The sequence below is a fragment of the Lingula anatina genome, chromosome 1 (assembly GCF_051362555.1).
Source record: "Lingula anatina isolate TDL-2025a chromosome 1, LinAna3.0, whole genome shotgun sequence".
NCBI classification, from domain to species: domain Eukaryota; kingdom Metazoa; phylum Brachiopoda; class Lingulata; order Lingulida; family Lingulidae; genus Lingula; species Lingula anatina.
Genome location: NC_141767.1, coordinates 4,950,069 through 4,967,327, shown reverse-complemented (window position 1 = coordinate 4,967,327; position 17,259 = coordinate 4,950,069). Strand labels below are relative to the sequence as shown.

General features: G+C 34.9%; 1 protein-coding gene across 1 annotated transcript; it reads right to left on the bottom strand.

The window, feature by feature from the left end:
* Window positions 1–28: 28 nt before the first annotated feature.
* On the bottom strand, window positions 29–17,138 carry LOC147763859 (uncharacterized). The gene is made up of 5 exons (XM_086999099.1): window positions 15,178–17,138; window positions 14,628–14,746; window positions 14,307–14,354; window positions 11,600–11,650; window positions 29–5,030 (listed from the first exon to the last, which is right to left on the bottom strand). The coding sequence occupies exons 1-5, from the start codon at window positions 16,887–16,889 to the stop codon at window positions 4,714–4,716; spliced, it is 2,247 nt and encodes a 748-aa protein (XP_086855225.1). The 5' UTR covers window positions 16,890–17,138; the 3' UTR covers window positions 29–4,713.
* Window positions 17,139–17,259: the final 121 nt, after the last annotated feature.

The window sequence follows — 17,259 nt, the reverse complement described above, 5'->3', positions numbered from 1 at the left end:
TTAAGTTTTGAGTATTACATATGAGTGATCACTTTCAATTGACTTTATTATCTTCATATATACAGATTTTTATTTGGTGTATGTAGACAAAGTTGAAAAATGTAACCTTGACAATGTCATGATGCCAGACTGAATGAAGTCCATACATGTATACACAGTCTTTTTAACAAATAATTGGCCCATTCTGAAAGGGGCTCATATTGGATTTAAAAATAATAATAATAATTTGCTCTACTTGAATATACATCTGCAGATACTTGAATGTCTTTTATATTCAATGAGATCACCTGAGGCTGCCCTAGGTGTCACTGTCAACAGTGATTGTGGACAAGACTAGTAAAAATTGTTACAACTGCCGACTTATTTTAGTGTTTTTGTCCCATCTCAAAATGTAACATTCTATATCAGTGTATATATATATGATACATGGTCACTTATCTGTCTTCTCTAACACATCTTTGTCAAGTAATATTTTCAATTTCTTGAGCTGAACGTAACACGGCTTTAGATCACTGCTGTGACCTTCCTTGGGATGTGTTCCTCTGAGACACCACTTTTCAGTACTCTCTCAGTGAAAGTTTTTTTTGTGTCTAAACAGACTGACTTGGTTTTCAAGTTCAGTGCTGCAAAAAGATTACCTTACAAAACGCATTTTTGTCATATTTATAATTATTAATCAACAGATTCTTCAAGGGTGTATTTGTCCACGGTAATGTTGGTCAAAATAAACTAGAGGATCAGAGAGGCGATACCGCCTCCAAATATTGTACCACCAGCTGGAGCAAGCGCATTCACAAAATAAGGGACACAGCCACCAGTCTTTTGCTTGACAAGCTGTAAAAATGCAATCAACAAGAATTTTCAAAATATGCAAAAAAATATATCAAAAGTTCATCAAAAGGTAGGTCAAAGGTCAATGTCACATTAAGATTGCCAGTATATGACTTCCTATTCAACTTCAAAAGTAACTTTGGACCTATCTCTGCCAGTTTGGGAGATAAAAGGGAAGCAAAATTTGCAAAGTTCAGTTCATGGTGAAAAGTAGGTCAAAGGTCAATTTTAAAGTCACATAAAGATTGCCAGTGTATGGCTTCCTATTCAACTTCAATAGTAACTATGGACCTATCTCTGCCAGTTTTGGAGATAAAAGGGAAGCAAAATTTGCAAAGTTCAGTTCATGGTAAAAAGTAGGTCAAAGGTCAATTTCAAGGTCACATTAAGATTGCCAGTATATGACTTCCTATTCTAGTTCAATAGTAACTATGGACCTATCTCTGCCAGTTTGGGAGATAAAAGGGAAGCAAAATTTGCAAAGTTCAGTTCATGGTGAAAAGTAGGTCAAAGGTCAATTTCAAGGTCACATTTAGATTGCCAGTATATGGCTTCCTATTCAAGTTCAATAGTATCTATGGACCTATCTCTGCCAGTTTTGGAGATAAAAGGGAAGCAAAATTTGGAAAGTTTAGTTCATGGTGAAAAGTAGGTCAAAGGTCAATTTTAAGGTCACATTTAGATTGCCAGTGTATGACTTCCTATTCAAGTTCAATAGTAACTATGGACCTATCTCTGCCAGTTTTGGAGATAAAAGGGAAGCAAAATTTGGAAAGTTCAGTTCATGGTGAAAAGTAGGTCAAAGGTCAATTTCAAGGTCACATTTAGATTGCCAGTGTATGACTTCCTATTCAAGTTCAATAGTAAGTATGGACCTATCTCTGCCAGTTTTGGAGATAATGAAACAAAATTTGCAAAATTCAGTTCATGGTGAAAAGTAGGTCAAAGGTCAATTTCAAGGTCACATTTAGATTGCCAGTGTATGACTTCCTATTCAAGTTCAATAGTAACTTTGGACCTTTATCTGCCAGATTTGGAGATAAAAGGGCAGCAAAATTTGCAAAGTTCAGTTCATGGTGAAAAGTAGGTCAAAGGTCAATATTAAGGTCACATTTGGATTGCCAGTATATGACTTCCTATTCTAGTTCAATAGTAACTATGGACCTATCTCTGCCAGTTTTGGAGATAAAAGGGAAGCAAAATTCGCAAAGGTTAGTTCATGGTGAAAAGTAGGTCAAAGGTCAATTTCAAGGTCACACTTAGATTGCCAATATATGACTTCCCATTCAAGTTCAATGGTAACTATGGACCTATCTCTGCCAGTTTGGGAGATAAAAGGGAAGCAAAATTTGCAAAGTTCAGTTCATGCTGAAAAGTAGGTCAAAGGTCAATTTCAAGGTCACATTAAGATTGCCAGTATATGACTTCCTATTCAAGTTCAATAGTAACTATAGACCTATCTCTGCCAGTTTTGGAGATAAAAGGGAAACAAAATTTGCAAAGGTTAGTTCATGGTGAAAAGTAGGTCAAAGGTCAATTTCAAGGTCACATTTCGATTGCCAGTATATGACTTCCTATTCAAGTTCAATAGTAACTATGGACCTATCTCTGCCAGTTTTGGAGAAAAAAGGGAAGCAAAATATGCAAAGTTTAGTTCATGGTGAAAAGTAGTCAGGCGGCTAAGTCCAAATTTTATCTAGAATTCTGCAAAAGATGATAAAAGCATGAAATTTTCCACGATGAATGACCATTGGGTGTTTGTCAACCCCCCGATCCAAAATAGACGAACACCCAATGGTCATTCATCGTGGAAAGTTTCACGAAAGTTTAAGTGATTTGATTTGTCCATATTTGCAACTGCTCGAATCCTGTGATATGTCTTGATCAAACTTCAAAGATATAATGGATATGTGCATTTTCATTTACAATTATGAAATGTCATTTGTCATAGATTTTCTAATAACTCGGCATACCTTAAAACTTATTAAACAAGTTATCACAGTTGAGTTATATAAAGCCAATCTTTAAATTCAGAGCTTGAAAATGATGTAAATCTTCAGCCTTAACCACATTCAAAAAAATAAAAGCAAAACGATTACAAATACAGGAAGGTAGAAAAACCTGCAGTTCAAATATAAAATTATTAAAAAAATAGTTTCTGAAGCATAATTATAAACAAAACTTTTGTACATAATATAAAAGACCACAATCATGAAATAAATGTTTATACTAATACTGTAACATTGCCAAACTGATATGAATTTACCAGTACATCTCATGCCACTACCAAATCTACAATTCCTTAGTTCTCTAATTAAATGATTATATTAGTTATTTAATTAAAACCACTATTTATTACTATTTGTATTCTGATGTAAACTCTCAAAGGAATGTATCGGTAAATATGATATTCGCAAAGGGAATGCTACAGACTATATTTCCAAGTCATTTTGTTCCTTTAGTCATAATACTTCCATATAAAACCCGACTTATGAATAAGAAATTGTCTAAAATTCTTCAATCTTCAATATGGCAAGCTTAATGTTAACAAAACATTTCAAGAGGAAAACCGTGCCCAGTTTAACAGTGAAAACAGATTATAAAAATCTAAAAAGGTATTTCAATTCAAAAAGGTGGCAGACACATGCAAAAAGCATATCTAGCTTACTTTTAATTTTCTGTGAACAACCACTTAGATGCGTTTCAAGCCTGTTTCAAATCTTGTCACCTAACCTGACCAAATGCCAATAGATAGTTTCAAATAGCATAACTAACAGTAATAGCAAGGGTATTGTTTTTCATTTCCCAAAAATTGACATTTGTAATGAATTTTTTCTGCCTTTTCTCTGTGCTATTTAAAACCCTTTTAGGCCATTCACATTAGAAAGTTAACAGCGGTCAAGTTAACTTCGATCGAATCGGGGTCAACTAAACCGAGATTATTTGCGTTCACACCTATACTGGCAGCAATCAGTAGCGATAGAATTTCAGCAATCGTACGTCCTGTTAAGCATGCGCTCTATTGTTCGGATAAGTAAAAACCTGACCCTTTACATTTAAATTATTCTATTTCAGATATATGAGTTGACCGCATAACGGTGACAAAAGATACTAATTCTACATGTAGGCACGGTGATACAGATAACCTAAAGCCCATTTCGTGGCAGACCGTTTTATTCTTGGCGCTTCCTGCTAATTTTCGTTGTACCTCACTCTCTGGCCATATGGCAAGGAGGCCCTAGACGGCATCCTCAGACCATGGTACTCTTGCTGCTTCTCATACTCATAGTACTCAAATTGCTGCCAGGATTTTCTTGCGAACAAGATCAGTTGATTAATTGCCCACTCATGCGCATGCATTCCATTGGTAAACATCTGTTCTCGGATTTAACCCAGCTCCAGATCTGGGTTTATTTCGACCGCGGTCAGTATTATGTTGTCCGTTCACATTAGAAAAGTTAACCGCGACAGGACCGAGGTCAGGCCTTGACCGCGGTCGAAAGTGCTAGTGTGAATAGCCTATTAGTTGTTTTAGCCAACTCGTATTTGAATAATTCCTGGTATGCTAGTGCATGCAACAGTAATGCGTTGTACATTACTACAGGCCCGTAACCAGCAATTTCAGTTTTTTTTGTTCTTTAAAAAGTGACCCTTTTACCATGAAACCTTTTTGTACATAGGCCAAACCAGAGCCAACCTTTTTCCAGCATAGAGGGCAGTTCTTTCAACCCCTCCCCCCACTCCTGGCTTCTTTCCAAGTCACTTAGTGGAATTTTACGAAATTAAGGGACAAATAAATAGGTCAAATTTACTCCAAGAAATTTGAAGAATGTACAGTTGCAATTAAAAAGTGTTACATGCTTTCTTCATATGTAACTTTATTTAAAGAAACTTGCTCATAACACTATGGAACTTTATTTTCACAGCGTTCATCAAAGTTTTCTTCGTGCACTTGTGAAAATGCATTATTAGTGGCTTGCATTTTTGTGCTGTATCTACTGACACCATCTCCGACAACTCCTCCTTGGTCATTTTGGAGAACTTCTTACCATTAATTTTGCGTGCTACACATTTTGCTATTTCTCCTTCTGATAACCCCATAATGGCAAACGCAGAGGCCATTTCAACAACATTGAGATGGTACAGATTTCCATCTGATGGCAGCTCCACGTTTTTTAGAGGTATTGGGCAGGATTCATCTTATGAATATAAGAAAGAAAATAATCAAAGCCCTGAAAAGGTTTTAATGAGTGTACATATATGTGTCAGGAGAAGGCAACGTGTTCACGAACAACAAGTTGCATATATATATATATATATATATATATATATATATATATATATATATATATATATCCAAATTGACAGTGCTCAGCAAAAACTGACCATTGGAAGGACAAATTACAAATCAAAGAGATGAATGTAGATGCTTATTTTTTTAAAACAAGGCAGCAAAGCTGTCAAATGTACAGACAAAAAAACCAGAAAATAAAAATGCAGAAAATAGGACACCGTCAGTTCTGATGCACTGATGTATTATGCTTACTGTAACTACATAGCCAACATCAAATTCTAATTCTGCATAACAGTGGATTAGGATCAAAGTAAAATGTGTAACAAGCATTAGACTGAGTTCCCATACCTAGATCAATCTGACAGGATCAATCCAACTCCAAGGGGTTTCTCACTAAATTGCTTTCAGCTTAAGTGGCTTAGGATTCTGGCATGCCAGTTTCAGTAGGCGTGACAAACAGCTAAGCCACTTACATTGATTGCATTTAACAAGAATTCCCTTGGAGATAGATCGATCTACAGTTAGCGTGATAGGGTATGGAAATGGTCCCTAAGGCTTCAGGCTGATAAGAGTTAAAGGGTTTGCTTCATGCCGTCAGAATGGCCTGAACGGAACATATTCTTCAGAAAACATGCCCAACTAACGATATCTTTATCCAAATACACAAATTAAAAGCTCATTTTGTAAATTTTTGGCTTTAAAAAACGTCCTATTTGCTTGGCCTGGGAGTTAATGAGCTACGTGGTCACGTGGTCCAATGACGACAATCGAGCCACTGGAGAACAGAGCGTGCTTAGCTGTCAAACTGAGCTGCATTGTCTACCTGTAAGATGACTTCTCTGGCTTCTGATAAAAGTTTATACTCATTCAAATCTCTTACCCGAAGGGTCTAAATCCTTGTGAAGCTGTGTAAAACCATTTCCCGTCTAGTCATTTCTTTAACAAGCATTTCATTATGGTTATCCCAAGTTGTATAAAACACTGCATTTGAATGAGTTAAGGGAAATGTTGCTTATTGCATATGAGGTCCATGTTATTTGTGAAATTCAATTTATTTTATTAAACCGCTGACACTCTGTCTTGCATACTTTTATTAAACTGAGGTAAACAATGCCCGTTACCTTTACAAGTCCTATCTTAATCATCCATCTACCTGGAACTTCCTTTACCTCTTAATTAGAGGGTTAAATGGCATTCAATTTGTCTTGCTTGTATCGAACGCACTCTCTATCTAAGCTTTACTCCAGTTATCTCAGGTAAAAATCTTACAAAGCGCAGCTCCCGTAGACCTGGGGGTACTAGATAAAATCTGAACACCAGGTTTATCGAGGAGCTAGAGAAAGAAAGGAAGGATTTTTCCTGCACAACTTCATAGGAATTTTAACACGGACTTCACTTGATCCAGCTTAGACCTCCAAACTAACAGGGTGACATGGGCAATTTTCACAAACAAATCATAAAACTATATTTCGGTTAACCGCCTTTAAAATAAATATACTGTTCTGGGTAAATTAAAATAGTTATTAAATCGCAAGAATATTTTTGACTTAAATGATGATTTTATTATTAATGGAAATTAAGCTACTATATGAGGTACATTTGCTGTGATTACGCTGTCCTTCATGTTTTGCGTAAGTCTACATTTTGCTGTATGTGCTTGTAATCTTTTTAAATATGTGCGTACAATTTTTGCAGGTCTGGTTACCCCCCTGTTATGTGATGAGAGTATTAATTTGGCAATTAGTTCCTTAGCTTTTTTGAATAGAATTGCAGTGTAAAATTTTCAACAAGATGTTGGCGAAATAGCCCATTACTCTTTGTAGGTATTTCCCCCGTCAAAGTTTGTCTAAAATTATCTTTCAATCTTTACTCTTTCAAAGACAGTATAAAGTTACCTGACATATTTTCGTGTAAACTTAATGACAAGCCAAGTGTCTCCAGTTCATTCCGTACTCAATTTTACCCAAGCAAATTTTTTTCTTGAGTAGATCTTTATAGCACGGTGTTATAAGCTTACAAATTTGCAAAAAAAAAAATTGCGTACTGACGCAGAATTTGCGTTTCAAGTTATAAAATAATCAATCTTTTAAATTATTTAATATTTCAGATGAAATAATCTTCAGAAACAAATCCTCAAAGCATAAACGAATTAGGATAACGAACCATTTTATTATAGCAGTTCCCATTTTTTCTTTAATATAACGCTCTTTTTCCTGTTTTTTGATCCTCAACACGTTTTCTTCCACGGAAGCTTCAAGATACCCTGAGAGCAATTTCTTTTATTAATGTTCGCGACCGTGTTTGAACTTAATTGTTTAAGTATTGATATTTAACGTAATTTACAAATACCAATAAAATAACCCCTTGAAAAAATTGAGATATATTGAAAAATATGAAAGCCCACCAAGACGAGTTTCATACCTGTTATTACCTGGCTTGGGAATTGCAGCGGTGCATAATTAACAGGTTTGTTGTAAACGAGCTTTTGGTCAACTACAATGCATTTAAAATGCATCAGGAATCAGTAAGTTTGCCAACTGATGACAGTTAATCTGAAAGACTACCAGCTCTTGATATGATCTAAACCACCTGAGGTGACCATGATCTAGAGCATTGCAACTATTGTCACCGAAGTTAGTAAGTAAGTCACGGAAGACCGTCACAGACAAAGAAAGATTGTCAACGAGAGCTGCAATTTTGGTGAATCCCACGGCAACACACCGAGGCATAACGAAAATTCCTCAACTCCATTCAACACAACTTTCCTTAACTTCTCCGTCTGTATGCACCATGCAGCTCAGTTGAGTCTCATAGACCTTTATCGTGATTGTCGTCACAGTACCACGTGACCCAGATCTGTTGCTTCATTTTTGCATATTAAGGTGAGGTTTACTAAAACGCTTTTTTTTCTACTAATAGATTGTTTTTATAATTTTTATAAATGGCGGGGATCGATTAAAACATACCTCTAGTGTATAGATTGAGTGCTGTATCTTCAAAATTCGAGAAATGGATTTTTACATGAACATTGTCCTTTAAAGTTCATATTTTGGAAATGCCAGAATGAGATAAAGTGAAAATTTCACAAAAAAAAATTGCTTAAACTAAAAAAAAAAAAAAAAAAAAAAAAAATATATATATATATATATATATAAATATATATATATATATATATAATTTAATAGAGCCGTTTGTCTAATTAATGTCAATCCTAAGATTCATTCTTGTCAGTTAAAAAAATACAGAAAATGTTATAAAGTAACAGTACAGGGCTCCTGGTGGATGGAAGTGATAAGTCACATCTTGAAAATACCAGTTTGAAAAATTAAAAATTAAAAAAGAAAAAATTACAAAAATATTCCACTAAAGCTGCCATTCGGTCTAGCTGCATTACCATGATATGAATCATCCAACTTGAGTTTAAACAGTGTAAACAACTCACAGAAATATAATATATTTTGTTTTACCACAAAAAGGGCAGTCATAGCTATTATTCTGATATCTGAACTTGTCATCAGACCATGTGACCTCCATAGATGGCTATACTTAAGACATTATAACAAAAAAAAAAAAAAAAACTTTTTAGAAAAAAAAATTAATTATTTGCCAAAAAGAACCGTTATTATCCCTTTAACTGCAAAGTCAAGTTGCAAATATTGCACAACAGGAAGTATCAATAAAAGTGAACTGTTACATGCCCTTGGGAGTTATAAGTCCCACACTGAAAATGCCAGTAAGTGAAAGATAAAAATTTCAAAAAAATGTGCGACAGAATAACATGGTCAATAAGATTACAGTTTCAGGACCATATGTGAGAGTTCAAATTCACATAATGAAAATCCCAATATGTGAAAAATGATGACAGTGCATAAAATAATATTACACAATGTTTAAAGACATAAAAACCAACACAACTGCTAATGTGGAAAAACAGAAAATGCACAGCACTTCTGGTGGATGGGAGTTGAAAGTGACATCTTGAAGATGCTAGTGTTTGAAAAATAATTAAAAGAAAATGTAAAATAACACATAACAAAAAATTCCAATAAAGCTGCTATTCAAACTTTTAATCTACCTGTATAATTACTAACATGATATGAATAACCCTACTGAGTTTGAGAATAGTAATGAAATGTTATTCATCTTTAGCATTAATGTAAGCGTTACACAAAATTTTTCTTTTCTAAAATTATTTTCAATATTAAATAACATTTACCTGCATAATAATCATCGATTCCTAATTATGTGACACAGTTAAGAGAGCTAAACCTATGGGACTTTACAATGAAATCTCAACGTGTGTTTTATGTAATCTCATTTAATGGCCACTTGAAAATTAATTAAGCAAATTACTTTATAACCCTGAATTAACATACTGCCTGCTATCCATATACATTTATTGCACCATATAGCACTCTATAGAACTGCATTGCTTCCAAAACAGAAAACAATCACACTGGTTTTCCAACACAAGCTGCACTTCAGTCTTATGAAACTTTTCAGTAAGTTTGAGTATCATAAGTAACATGGTTTTCCCTTAATCGCTATCCTGGCAGCAGTGTCCAAAATAGGGTTTTTCTTCAACTTTGATGCAATATAACAAAATACTTAAAGGGATAATAACTCTTCGTATTGGCCAAAAAATGAATTTTCCTGGAGTAAACAACAATTTTCCCATACTTACCAATGGTTAATGAATCCATTTTTACATTCAAAGTTAGTCCCTGTTTTTTTTCTAAAAAGTTTGGTTTTTTGTTAAAATCTCTTGAGAGATTATAACACAGTATAGCCATCAATGGAGGTCACGTGGTCTGAAGACAAACTCAGATATCAGAATAATGGCTATTACTGCTGTTTTTGTCGTAAAACAGAATATATTATATTTCTACGAGTTATTCACAATGTTTTTATTGTGAAATATAGACCTCACACGAAGGGTTATTATCCCTTTAACAGCACAATGACCATCAATTTTTTTATAAAAAAATAAAAGTATCATGGATATTCAGAAAATGTGATATGGAAAGGTCTCCAAGGCCATGGAAGTTCAGAGTCACACTTTCAAAATGTAAACAAGAGATAACTGTACTGAAATGATTTTCTTTCCATTTTCAACACCTTTTTTTACATAAAACAAAATAATCAATTTACTGTCATTTTTAAATGATCAACTAGGAAAATTGTTGACATAGGAAAAATATCAGTAGAACAATTTTAAATGTCCAATTTGCTCCATTCGGAGATTCTGAACATAGTGAATGATTGAATATGATGAACTGCAATGATGAGTTCCTTTCCATTTTTGATACTTTATTACACAATGCATGATAATAGGTTTACCATCATTTTTATATAATCAACTAACAATATTGTTAAGCAGCAGAAAATGTCAAAACAACACTCTTACATATCTTATTAGTTCCATAATGAGACTGTTAACATGCCTAAGAATTAAATCTGAAGAAAACCACTTATATACAAAAAGGCTAATAACTTCATCAAAACTTAACTGATCAAGCTTATTTTCAAACTTGATCTGTATACTAGTCAGACTGATCAGTCCTGTGAGTTTCAAGACAAAAGGCTGATTGGTTTTCCTTAAAATATATTATCAGTTTTGCATATATGCTGAATAATGGAAAAAAAACAGCATAAGTTTTGTAAAAATAGTCCAATCAAGCCAATTTTCGAACTTGACCTGCGTATTATGAATATTCATCAGTTCTGTAAGTTTCAATCCAAAAGGAAAAACATTTTTACACTTATCATGTTATCGGTGTTATAAAAATGCTGAAAAAAATTGAAAAAACAAAACAAAACAGGATAACTTCCATAAAAATTGCCCGATCATGCTGATTTTCAAACTTGACCTGCGTATTATGAATATTCATCAGTTCTGTAAGTTTCATGCCAAAAGGTAAAATGGTTTTCCACCTATCATGTTATCGGTGCTGCATATATGCTGAAAAAAGTGAAAAAACAGCATAACTTCCCTAAAAATGGCCCTATCATGCTGATTTTCAAACTTGACCTGTTCATCAGTTCTGTAAGTTTCAAGCCAAAAGTAAAACAGTATTTCACTTATCATGTTATCTGTGTTGCATATATGCTGAAAAAAGTGAAAAAACAGCGTAACTTCCCTAAAAATGACCTGATCATGCTGATTTTCGAACTTGACCTGCATATTATGAATATTCATAATATGCATAATATGAATATTCATAATATGCATATTATGAATATTCATCAGTTCTGTAAGTTTCAAGCCAAAAGCAAAAACGGTTTTCCACTTATCGTGTTATCGGTAAAAGTGCACGATGGCGACGACGACAGATGCAGGTGATGGCTATATGTACAGACATATCTGTGTCTGTACATAAAAAAGGGTATTTTAAAAGGCACCCACCTTTGACATATTGCTTCAAAGACAAGAAAATCTGTTTTAAAATATCTCAATAAGTGTGAAAATCTTACCTGGTTTTATGTAAGTATAGCTGTCTTCCTCATAATCATCATCATTATCTTCTGAAGAAAGTAATGTTATGTGTTAAATGAGTATTTTTTTATGTATTTACCATTTTTCAGTAGCATTTCATAAGCTGCACATTTTTTTCAATACTTATTCATAAAAAATTTGCTACACATTTGGGGACTTGGTATCTTTTCTATTTATTATAATAAAACCAGATCAGGCAACTTATCCACAACAACTATTAAAAAAAAAAAAAAATACACAGTGGTATTCAAATTGTTCTGTTAAAATATTTAAAAAATTTAAATTTTAAAACAGGAGAGTTGCCATTTTGCAAATAATTGCTCTTCTTATCAGAGTTAAACACAACAAAATATTAGATGTTTTAATGTTTAAAACCAAAGTTATTATGAAACTAGAGGATCAGAGAGGCGATAATACCTCCGAATATTGTACCACCAGCTGGAGTAAGCGCGATCGTATAGACCCCCACACACACAAAAAAGGGACACCATCACCAGTCTTGTGCTTGACAAGCTGTAAAAACTGCAATCAACAAGAATTCTCAAAATATACAAAAAAAAAATATATAACTAAAAATGGTACAATCAAAGTTCAGTTCATAGTAAGGTAGGTCAAAGGTCAATTTCAAGGTCACAGTAAATTTCCAGTATATGACTTCCTATTCAAGTTCAATAGCAACTATGGAACTATCTCTGCCAGTTTTGGAGATAAAAGAGAGCCAAAATTTGTAAACTTCAATTCATGATAAAAAGTAGGTCAAATGTAATTTTCAAGGTCACACTTAGATTGCCAGTATATGACTTCCTATTCAAATTCAATAGTAACTATGGGCGTATCTTGTCAGTTTTGGAAATAAAAGGGAACCAAAATTTGCAAAGTTAAAATAAAAGTATTAAAAAGTTGCAAAGTTCAGTTCATAGTAAGGTAGGTCAAAGGTCAATTTCAAGATCACAGTAAATTTCCAGTATATGACTTTCTATTCAAGTTCAATAGCAACTATGGAACTATCTCTGCCAGTTTTGGAGATAAAAGGGAACCAAAATTTGCAAAGTTCAATTCATGATGAAAAGTAGGTCAAAAGTCAATTTCAAGGTCACATTTAGATTGTCAGTATATGACTTCCTATTCAAGTTCAATAGTAACCGTAGACCTATCTCTGCCAGTTTTGGAGATAAAAGGGAACAAAATTTGCAAAGTTCAGTTCATGGTTAAAAGTAGGTCAAAGGTCAATTTTACGGTCACAGTAAATTGCCTCGTATGACTTTCTATTCAAATTTAATAGTAACTATGGGCGTATCTCTGCCAGTTTTGAAAATAAAAGCATTAAAAAGTTGCAAAGTTCAGTTTATGGTGTAAAGTAGGTCAAAGGTCAATTTCAAGGTCACATTTAGATTGCCAGTATATGACTTCCTATTCGAGTTCAAAAGTAACTATGGACCTATCTCTGCCAGTTTTGGAGATAAAAGGGAACAAAATTTGCAAAGTTCAATTCATGATGAAAAGTAGGTCAAAGGTCAATTTCAAGGTCACATTTAGATTGCCAGTATATGACTTCCTATTCAACTTCAATAGTAACTATGGACCTATCTCTGCCAGTTTTGGAGATATAAGGGACTAAATGTTATAATTTTGGAGTTACAATAATGTGCCATAAATTTCGTACAGAAAAAATTAATTAAAATAAAGAAATGGTCATTTTGGTCAAAATTCTTGAAATGGGAGGTGCTCTGAAGTTCCAGATGTTCAAATTTGATGAAATAATGTCATTTTTGACCACAAGTTGTCTGCCTCGCCAAGCCTTATGTTTTATTTTTCTGGAGTTCAAAATTTATTATCCATTACCGTACTGCACATTTTGCTTTCACCACCAATATGTACTTTTTGATACCACGTAACTCGAAAACCGTATGGAATACAAAAAAACAGAGACCACCACCAGTGTTGGGCTTTACATGCTCTACAAAATGCAAAAAAGAATGGGTCTCTAGCATTAACGGTTCCCGAATTAGAGACAGTTTTCAGTTTCGGTATCTTATGGCCGCTACTCTCGTGAAAATGCACAGATTGACCCCAAATTCACAGAGATGAAAGATGACCTGAAGGGCAACACTTTCCAATAATATTATTGGTTAAGTCTGTGTGGTGTCTGAATAACAGGGCAAAAGTTTTTTTTTTCGTAAAAAATTTCATTTTTTTGAAAATATTGGCCCGTTTGACCTTGAAATAAAAGTCAAAGGTCAAATCCAAGGGCATATTTGAAATCTACACATATAACTTTTGGAAAGCTGTCTGTATAAATATTTTTCCCATAATTCCTTCCGTAGGGTAGATAATTAGCATTTAATTTTGCCATTTTTAGACAAGGGTGCATTGCAATGAGTGCCACACCTAGACCCTAATACCGACAAAGCCCAAATTTTACGTGGAACGAGTTGAGATATAGGTGACCTAAATCCAAGAGATGGGTACGGAGGCCCTTACCGTCTAGGAGAAGCGGTAACGGTAGCCATCCGGCGGAGCCGGCAGAACGATCAGGATGGGACTAAATCCATGTGTACCGCCAGCGCTAACGCTGGTGGTACAATTAATGTTATTATTGCTTAATTTTTTAAAAGAATTGATTCATTCTGCTTGGTAACAGACAAAAAGATTGACATCTTATTAGATCAAATACCCATACATTACCTTCATTGCTTAAGTTTTCCTCAGCAAATACATCATCATAGTTCACTTCTGAAAATGAAATGGCACAGGTATATGTTTAAGATAGGTGAACACTTAACACTTGATTTGGAGAAATAAAAATAGATTAAATATCATTATCCTATTATAAAAACAGGTAAAATATTATCATCTTTCTACAATATCAAATCCACAATGATATGATTCCCAGAGGTACACTTTCATTTGGGCATCAACAGCAATAACTTGTCTGGCCAAAATATCATCATACGACTGCATATTTAAACAATTTACATGGCACAAAATACAAATAAAGCTGTCAACCTGTATCCAGCTGCGGCAATGTCTTCTGCACATACGTGTAGTCAGATGGCAAGGATTTGTTCCTCTTAGGTTTGGGTGGCCTAGGTGGAGTACCCACACTTTTGTAACGTGCCACTTTCCTGTGAAGTGCAAGATATTCACAGTAAAAAAAACACATACAATCAGATGACTTAGAAGAAAATGAAACATTACATACTTTACCATTGCATACTTTATAATTCAAATGAGGATTTTTAATAAAAGGTGCTAGATGAAAATGATGATTAGAACTAACACTGTACAATAATTAAATTTTTTTAAAATTACAGTGAAAAATGTCTATTCTAATTAGGATTTTTTGAGTTGTTCTTTATTCTTAAACCATAGGTTACAAGGTATACTACACACATCTGAAAATGTCCCAAAGTCATGTTATTAAAGGGATAATAACTATTCCTTATAAATTTGGTGATACAATGTACCTATTTATAATGTAATATAGTAAAAGCTCAAATTGTTATTATTATTTTTTTACTTTAGAAATTATTCATTTTGCAAATAAACATCTTACCCAACTGGTAGAGGTGAAGAGGAGTCAACCTGCTCATACATTGCAGCCAGATTCTCCAGTTTCTTCACAGTATCCTTGTTCACTATTAACTCTGGACAGCGATCTACAGGGGACAAATGTAGAACATTGGGCTTCACCTCATCTACGCTCTTGGTATGGCGGACATAAATCTGAGTCCTCAGAGGTAGCCTGAAACAAGTGTCACTTGAACGAACAAGAACACAGTCTTCCATTACAATACCTGTAAATGACATTATTTCCCCAACCTTCAGATGTGTTTGCAAGGGGTCATCTTCAGCAGGTAGGTGGGGATCCTCTGATATGATTTTTACCGTGGCTGGAAAATGGTGCAACTTTGATCGGAAATTTCCAAGGGAGAATTTAGAAGTTGATCTGTCTTCAATGGATTCACTCACTTTAAGATGGACAGATGTTGGTACCTGTATTTCTGTTATGACTTCTCCTGTCTGTTGATCAAGTTTCTGTATCCAGATGCACTCTACTTCTTCATCAGGACCACCCTCCTCTGGGCGGCTATAACACAGCTCATAACTCTTCACCCTTATACAGTCTCCTTGGTGGAAACCCTCCATCATTGGGGGCTCTGGGCATGCTGCCTCCATTACACGGAGGACACCTGTAGGCTTTGCATTTTGTAACCTTTCCATGGATTCATAGATATTTTCAATCTGACTAAATTCTCCCAGATAGTCAGTTGGAATGAGGAAAACCATGTCTCCTGACTGAGCTAATACCTTAGGGATATTTGGAACCAAATCATGCATCAATAAGTGAGTGCCAGGTTGGATGTTATTATTTTCCAAGACAGTTGTTGACTCATCCCATTCTGCTACTACCACATCTAAGGGCATAAACTGTACATTCTTTGACACAAATTCTTCCAGAGGATAATAAGTGATACTTGATCCACCATACATGCTCTCTCTAGGACTGACCTCTATACCTAAATCCAATGGTATCAGCACTGTTTCACCTGGGCTCTCACGAGGGCTGGCATTGACAACAAACCTGGGTTCTTCCATCCAGATGTCATCAGCATAATTTGCAGGCAGATTTGGTATCCCTTTCTTTGCACTCAACACCCCTGGTGCTAGTCTCAGTCTTCTTTTGTGGGGTAGATTTTCTACCATTTGTTTTACAGTGAAGTACTCACCAGTGTCCACCTCTGCAAAATTACCAATGCAGTACTCTGGTAGTTGTACTAGCTTTGACTTGCGTATGAGCAAACATTCAAGAAACTTTTCGCCGTTCAATTTTAAAACTCTTATGAGTTTGAGTTGTTCTCCCGCCTCAAATACACTAACCCCATCTTCTGCGTAGGCCAATCTGGCTCTCACAACAAACGGACGTTCATTTATCAAGTCTGCAACTGTTTTGTAAGAGTACTGGTAATTATCGTGAAATGGCAAAACTCTAAATTTAGCAGGGTGGCAGGTCGGTAAGGAAAAATGTATCGTCTTCCCATCCACTTGGCAATTCATCGTCACTTCATTGCGTTCTACCTCCACTTTGTTCAGCATGTAAACATCCCCGTTTGAAATATCTAGTTCAGAATACACTCCCTGTGTCACTTTTACCATCTGCGGCAGAGCATGAAACTCGACAAAATCTTTCAAAGGAAAAACATCTTCGACAAATGTATCATCCTCCCAATAATCTGAGATGTCGTCGTCTTCGCCCCCCTCCGCCATCTTAGTAGTGAAACAACGTAAGTAATTTTTTCATGCAGCCCAAGCATAACATACATGTAGATCTAGGTCCAAGACAGCCGACAACAATCATATGACAACTGGATGACAAATATAGCGTCATGGCCGTTATTTGAAACTTTTCAGTGGAGTCCGCGTCACGAAGTAGCGCCGTTTCGGAACATTTGACGTAAAAAAACAGTACCTTGGCTACCTTGACTGACAAAGCGAAAGTAGTCCAATAACAATTACTTCCTCGTTCAAAACGAGGCTCTATGAACTTTCAGGCGGGATTGATCGTTGGGACTTCGATCTTAAACCACCATTATGTATTGCGAAAAGAGAAATAAATTTGCAACCCTGATACAGAGAA

What these genes read in the sequence shown, in the direction of transcription:
- LOC147763859 (XM_086999099.1), bottom strand. Translation starts at nt 16,889, where the DNA reads ATGGCGGAGGGGGGCGAAGACGACGACATCTCAGATTATTGGGAGGAT. An exon ending in TCTTCACCTCTACCAGTTGG is followed by an intron (nt 14,747 to 15,177) that starts GTAAGATGTTTA and finishes TGCACTTCACAG; the next exon opens with GAAAGTGGCACGTTACAAAA. An exon ending in ATTGCCGCAGCTGGATACAG is followed by an intron (nt 14,355 to 14,627) that starts GTTGACAGCTTT and finishes TTTCATTTTCAG; the next exon opens with AAGTGAACTATGATGATGTA.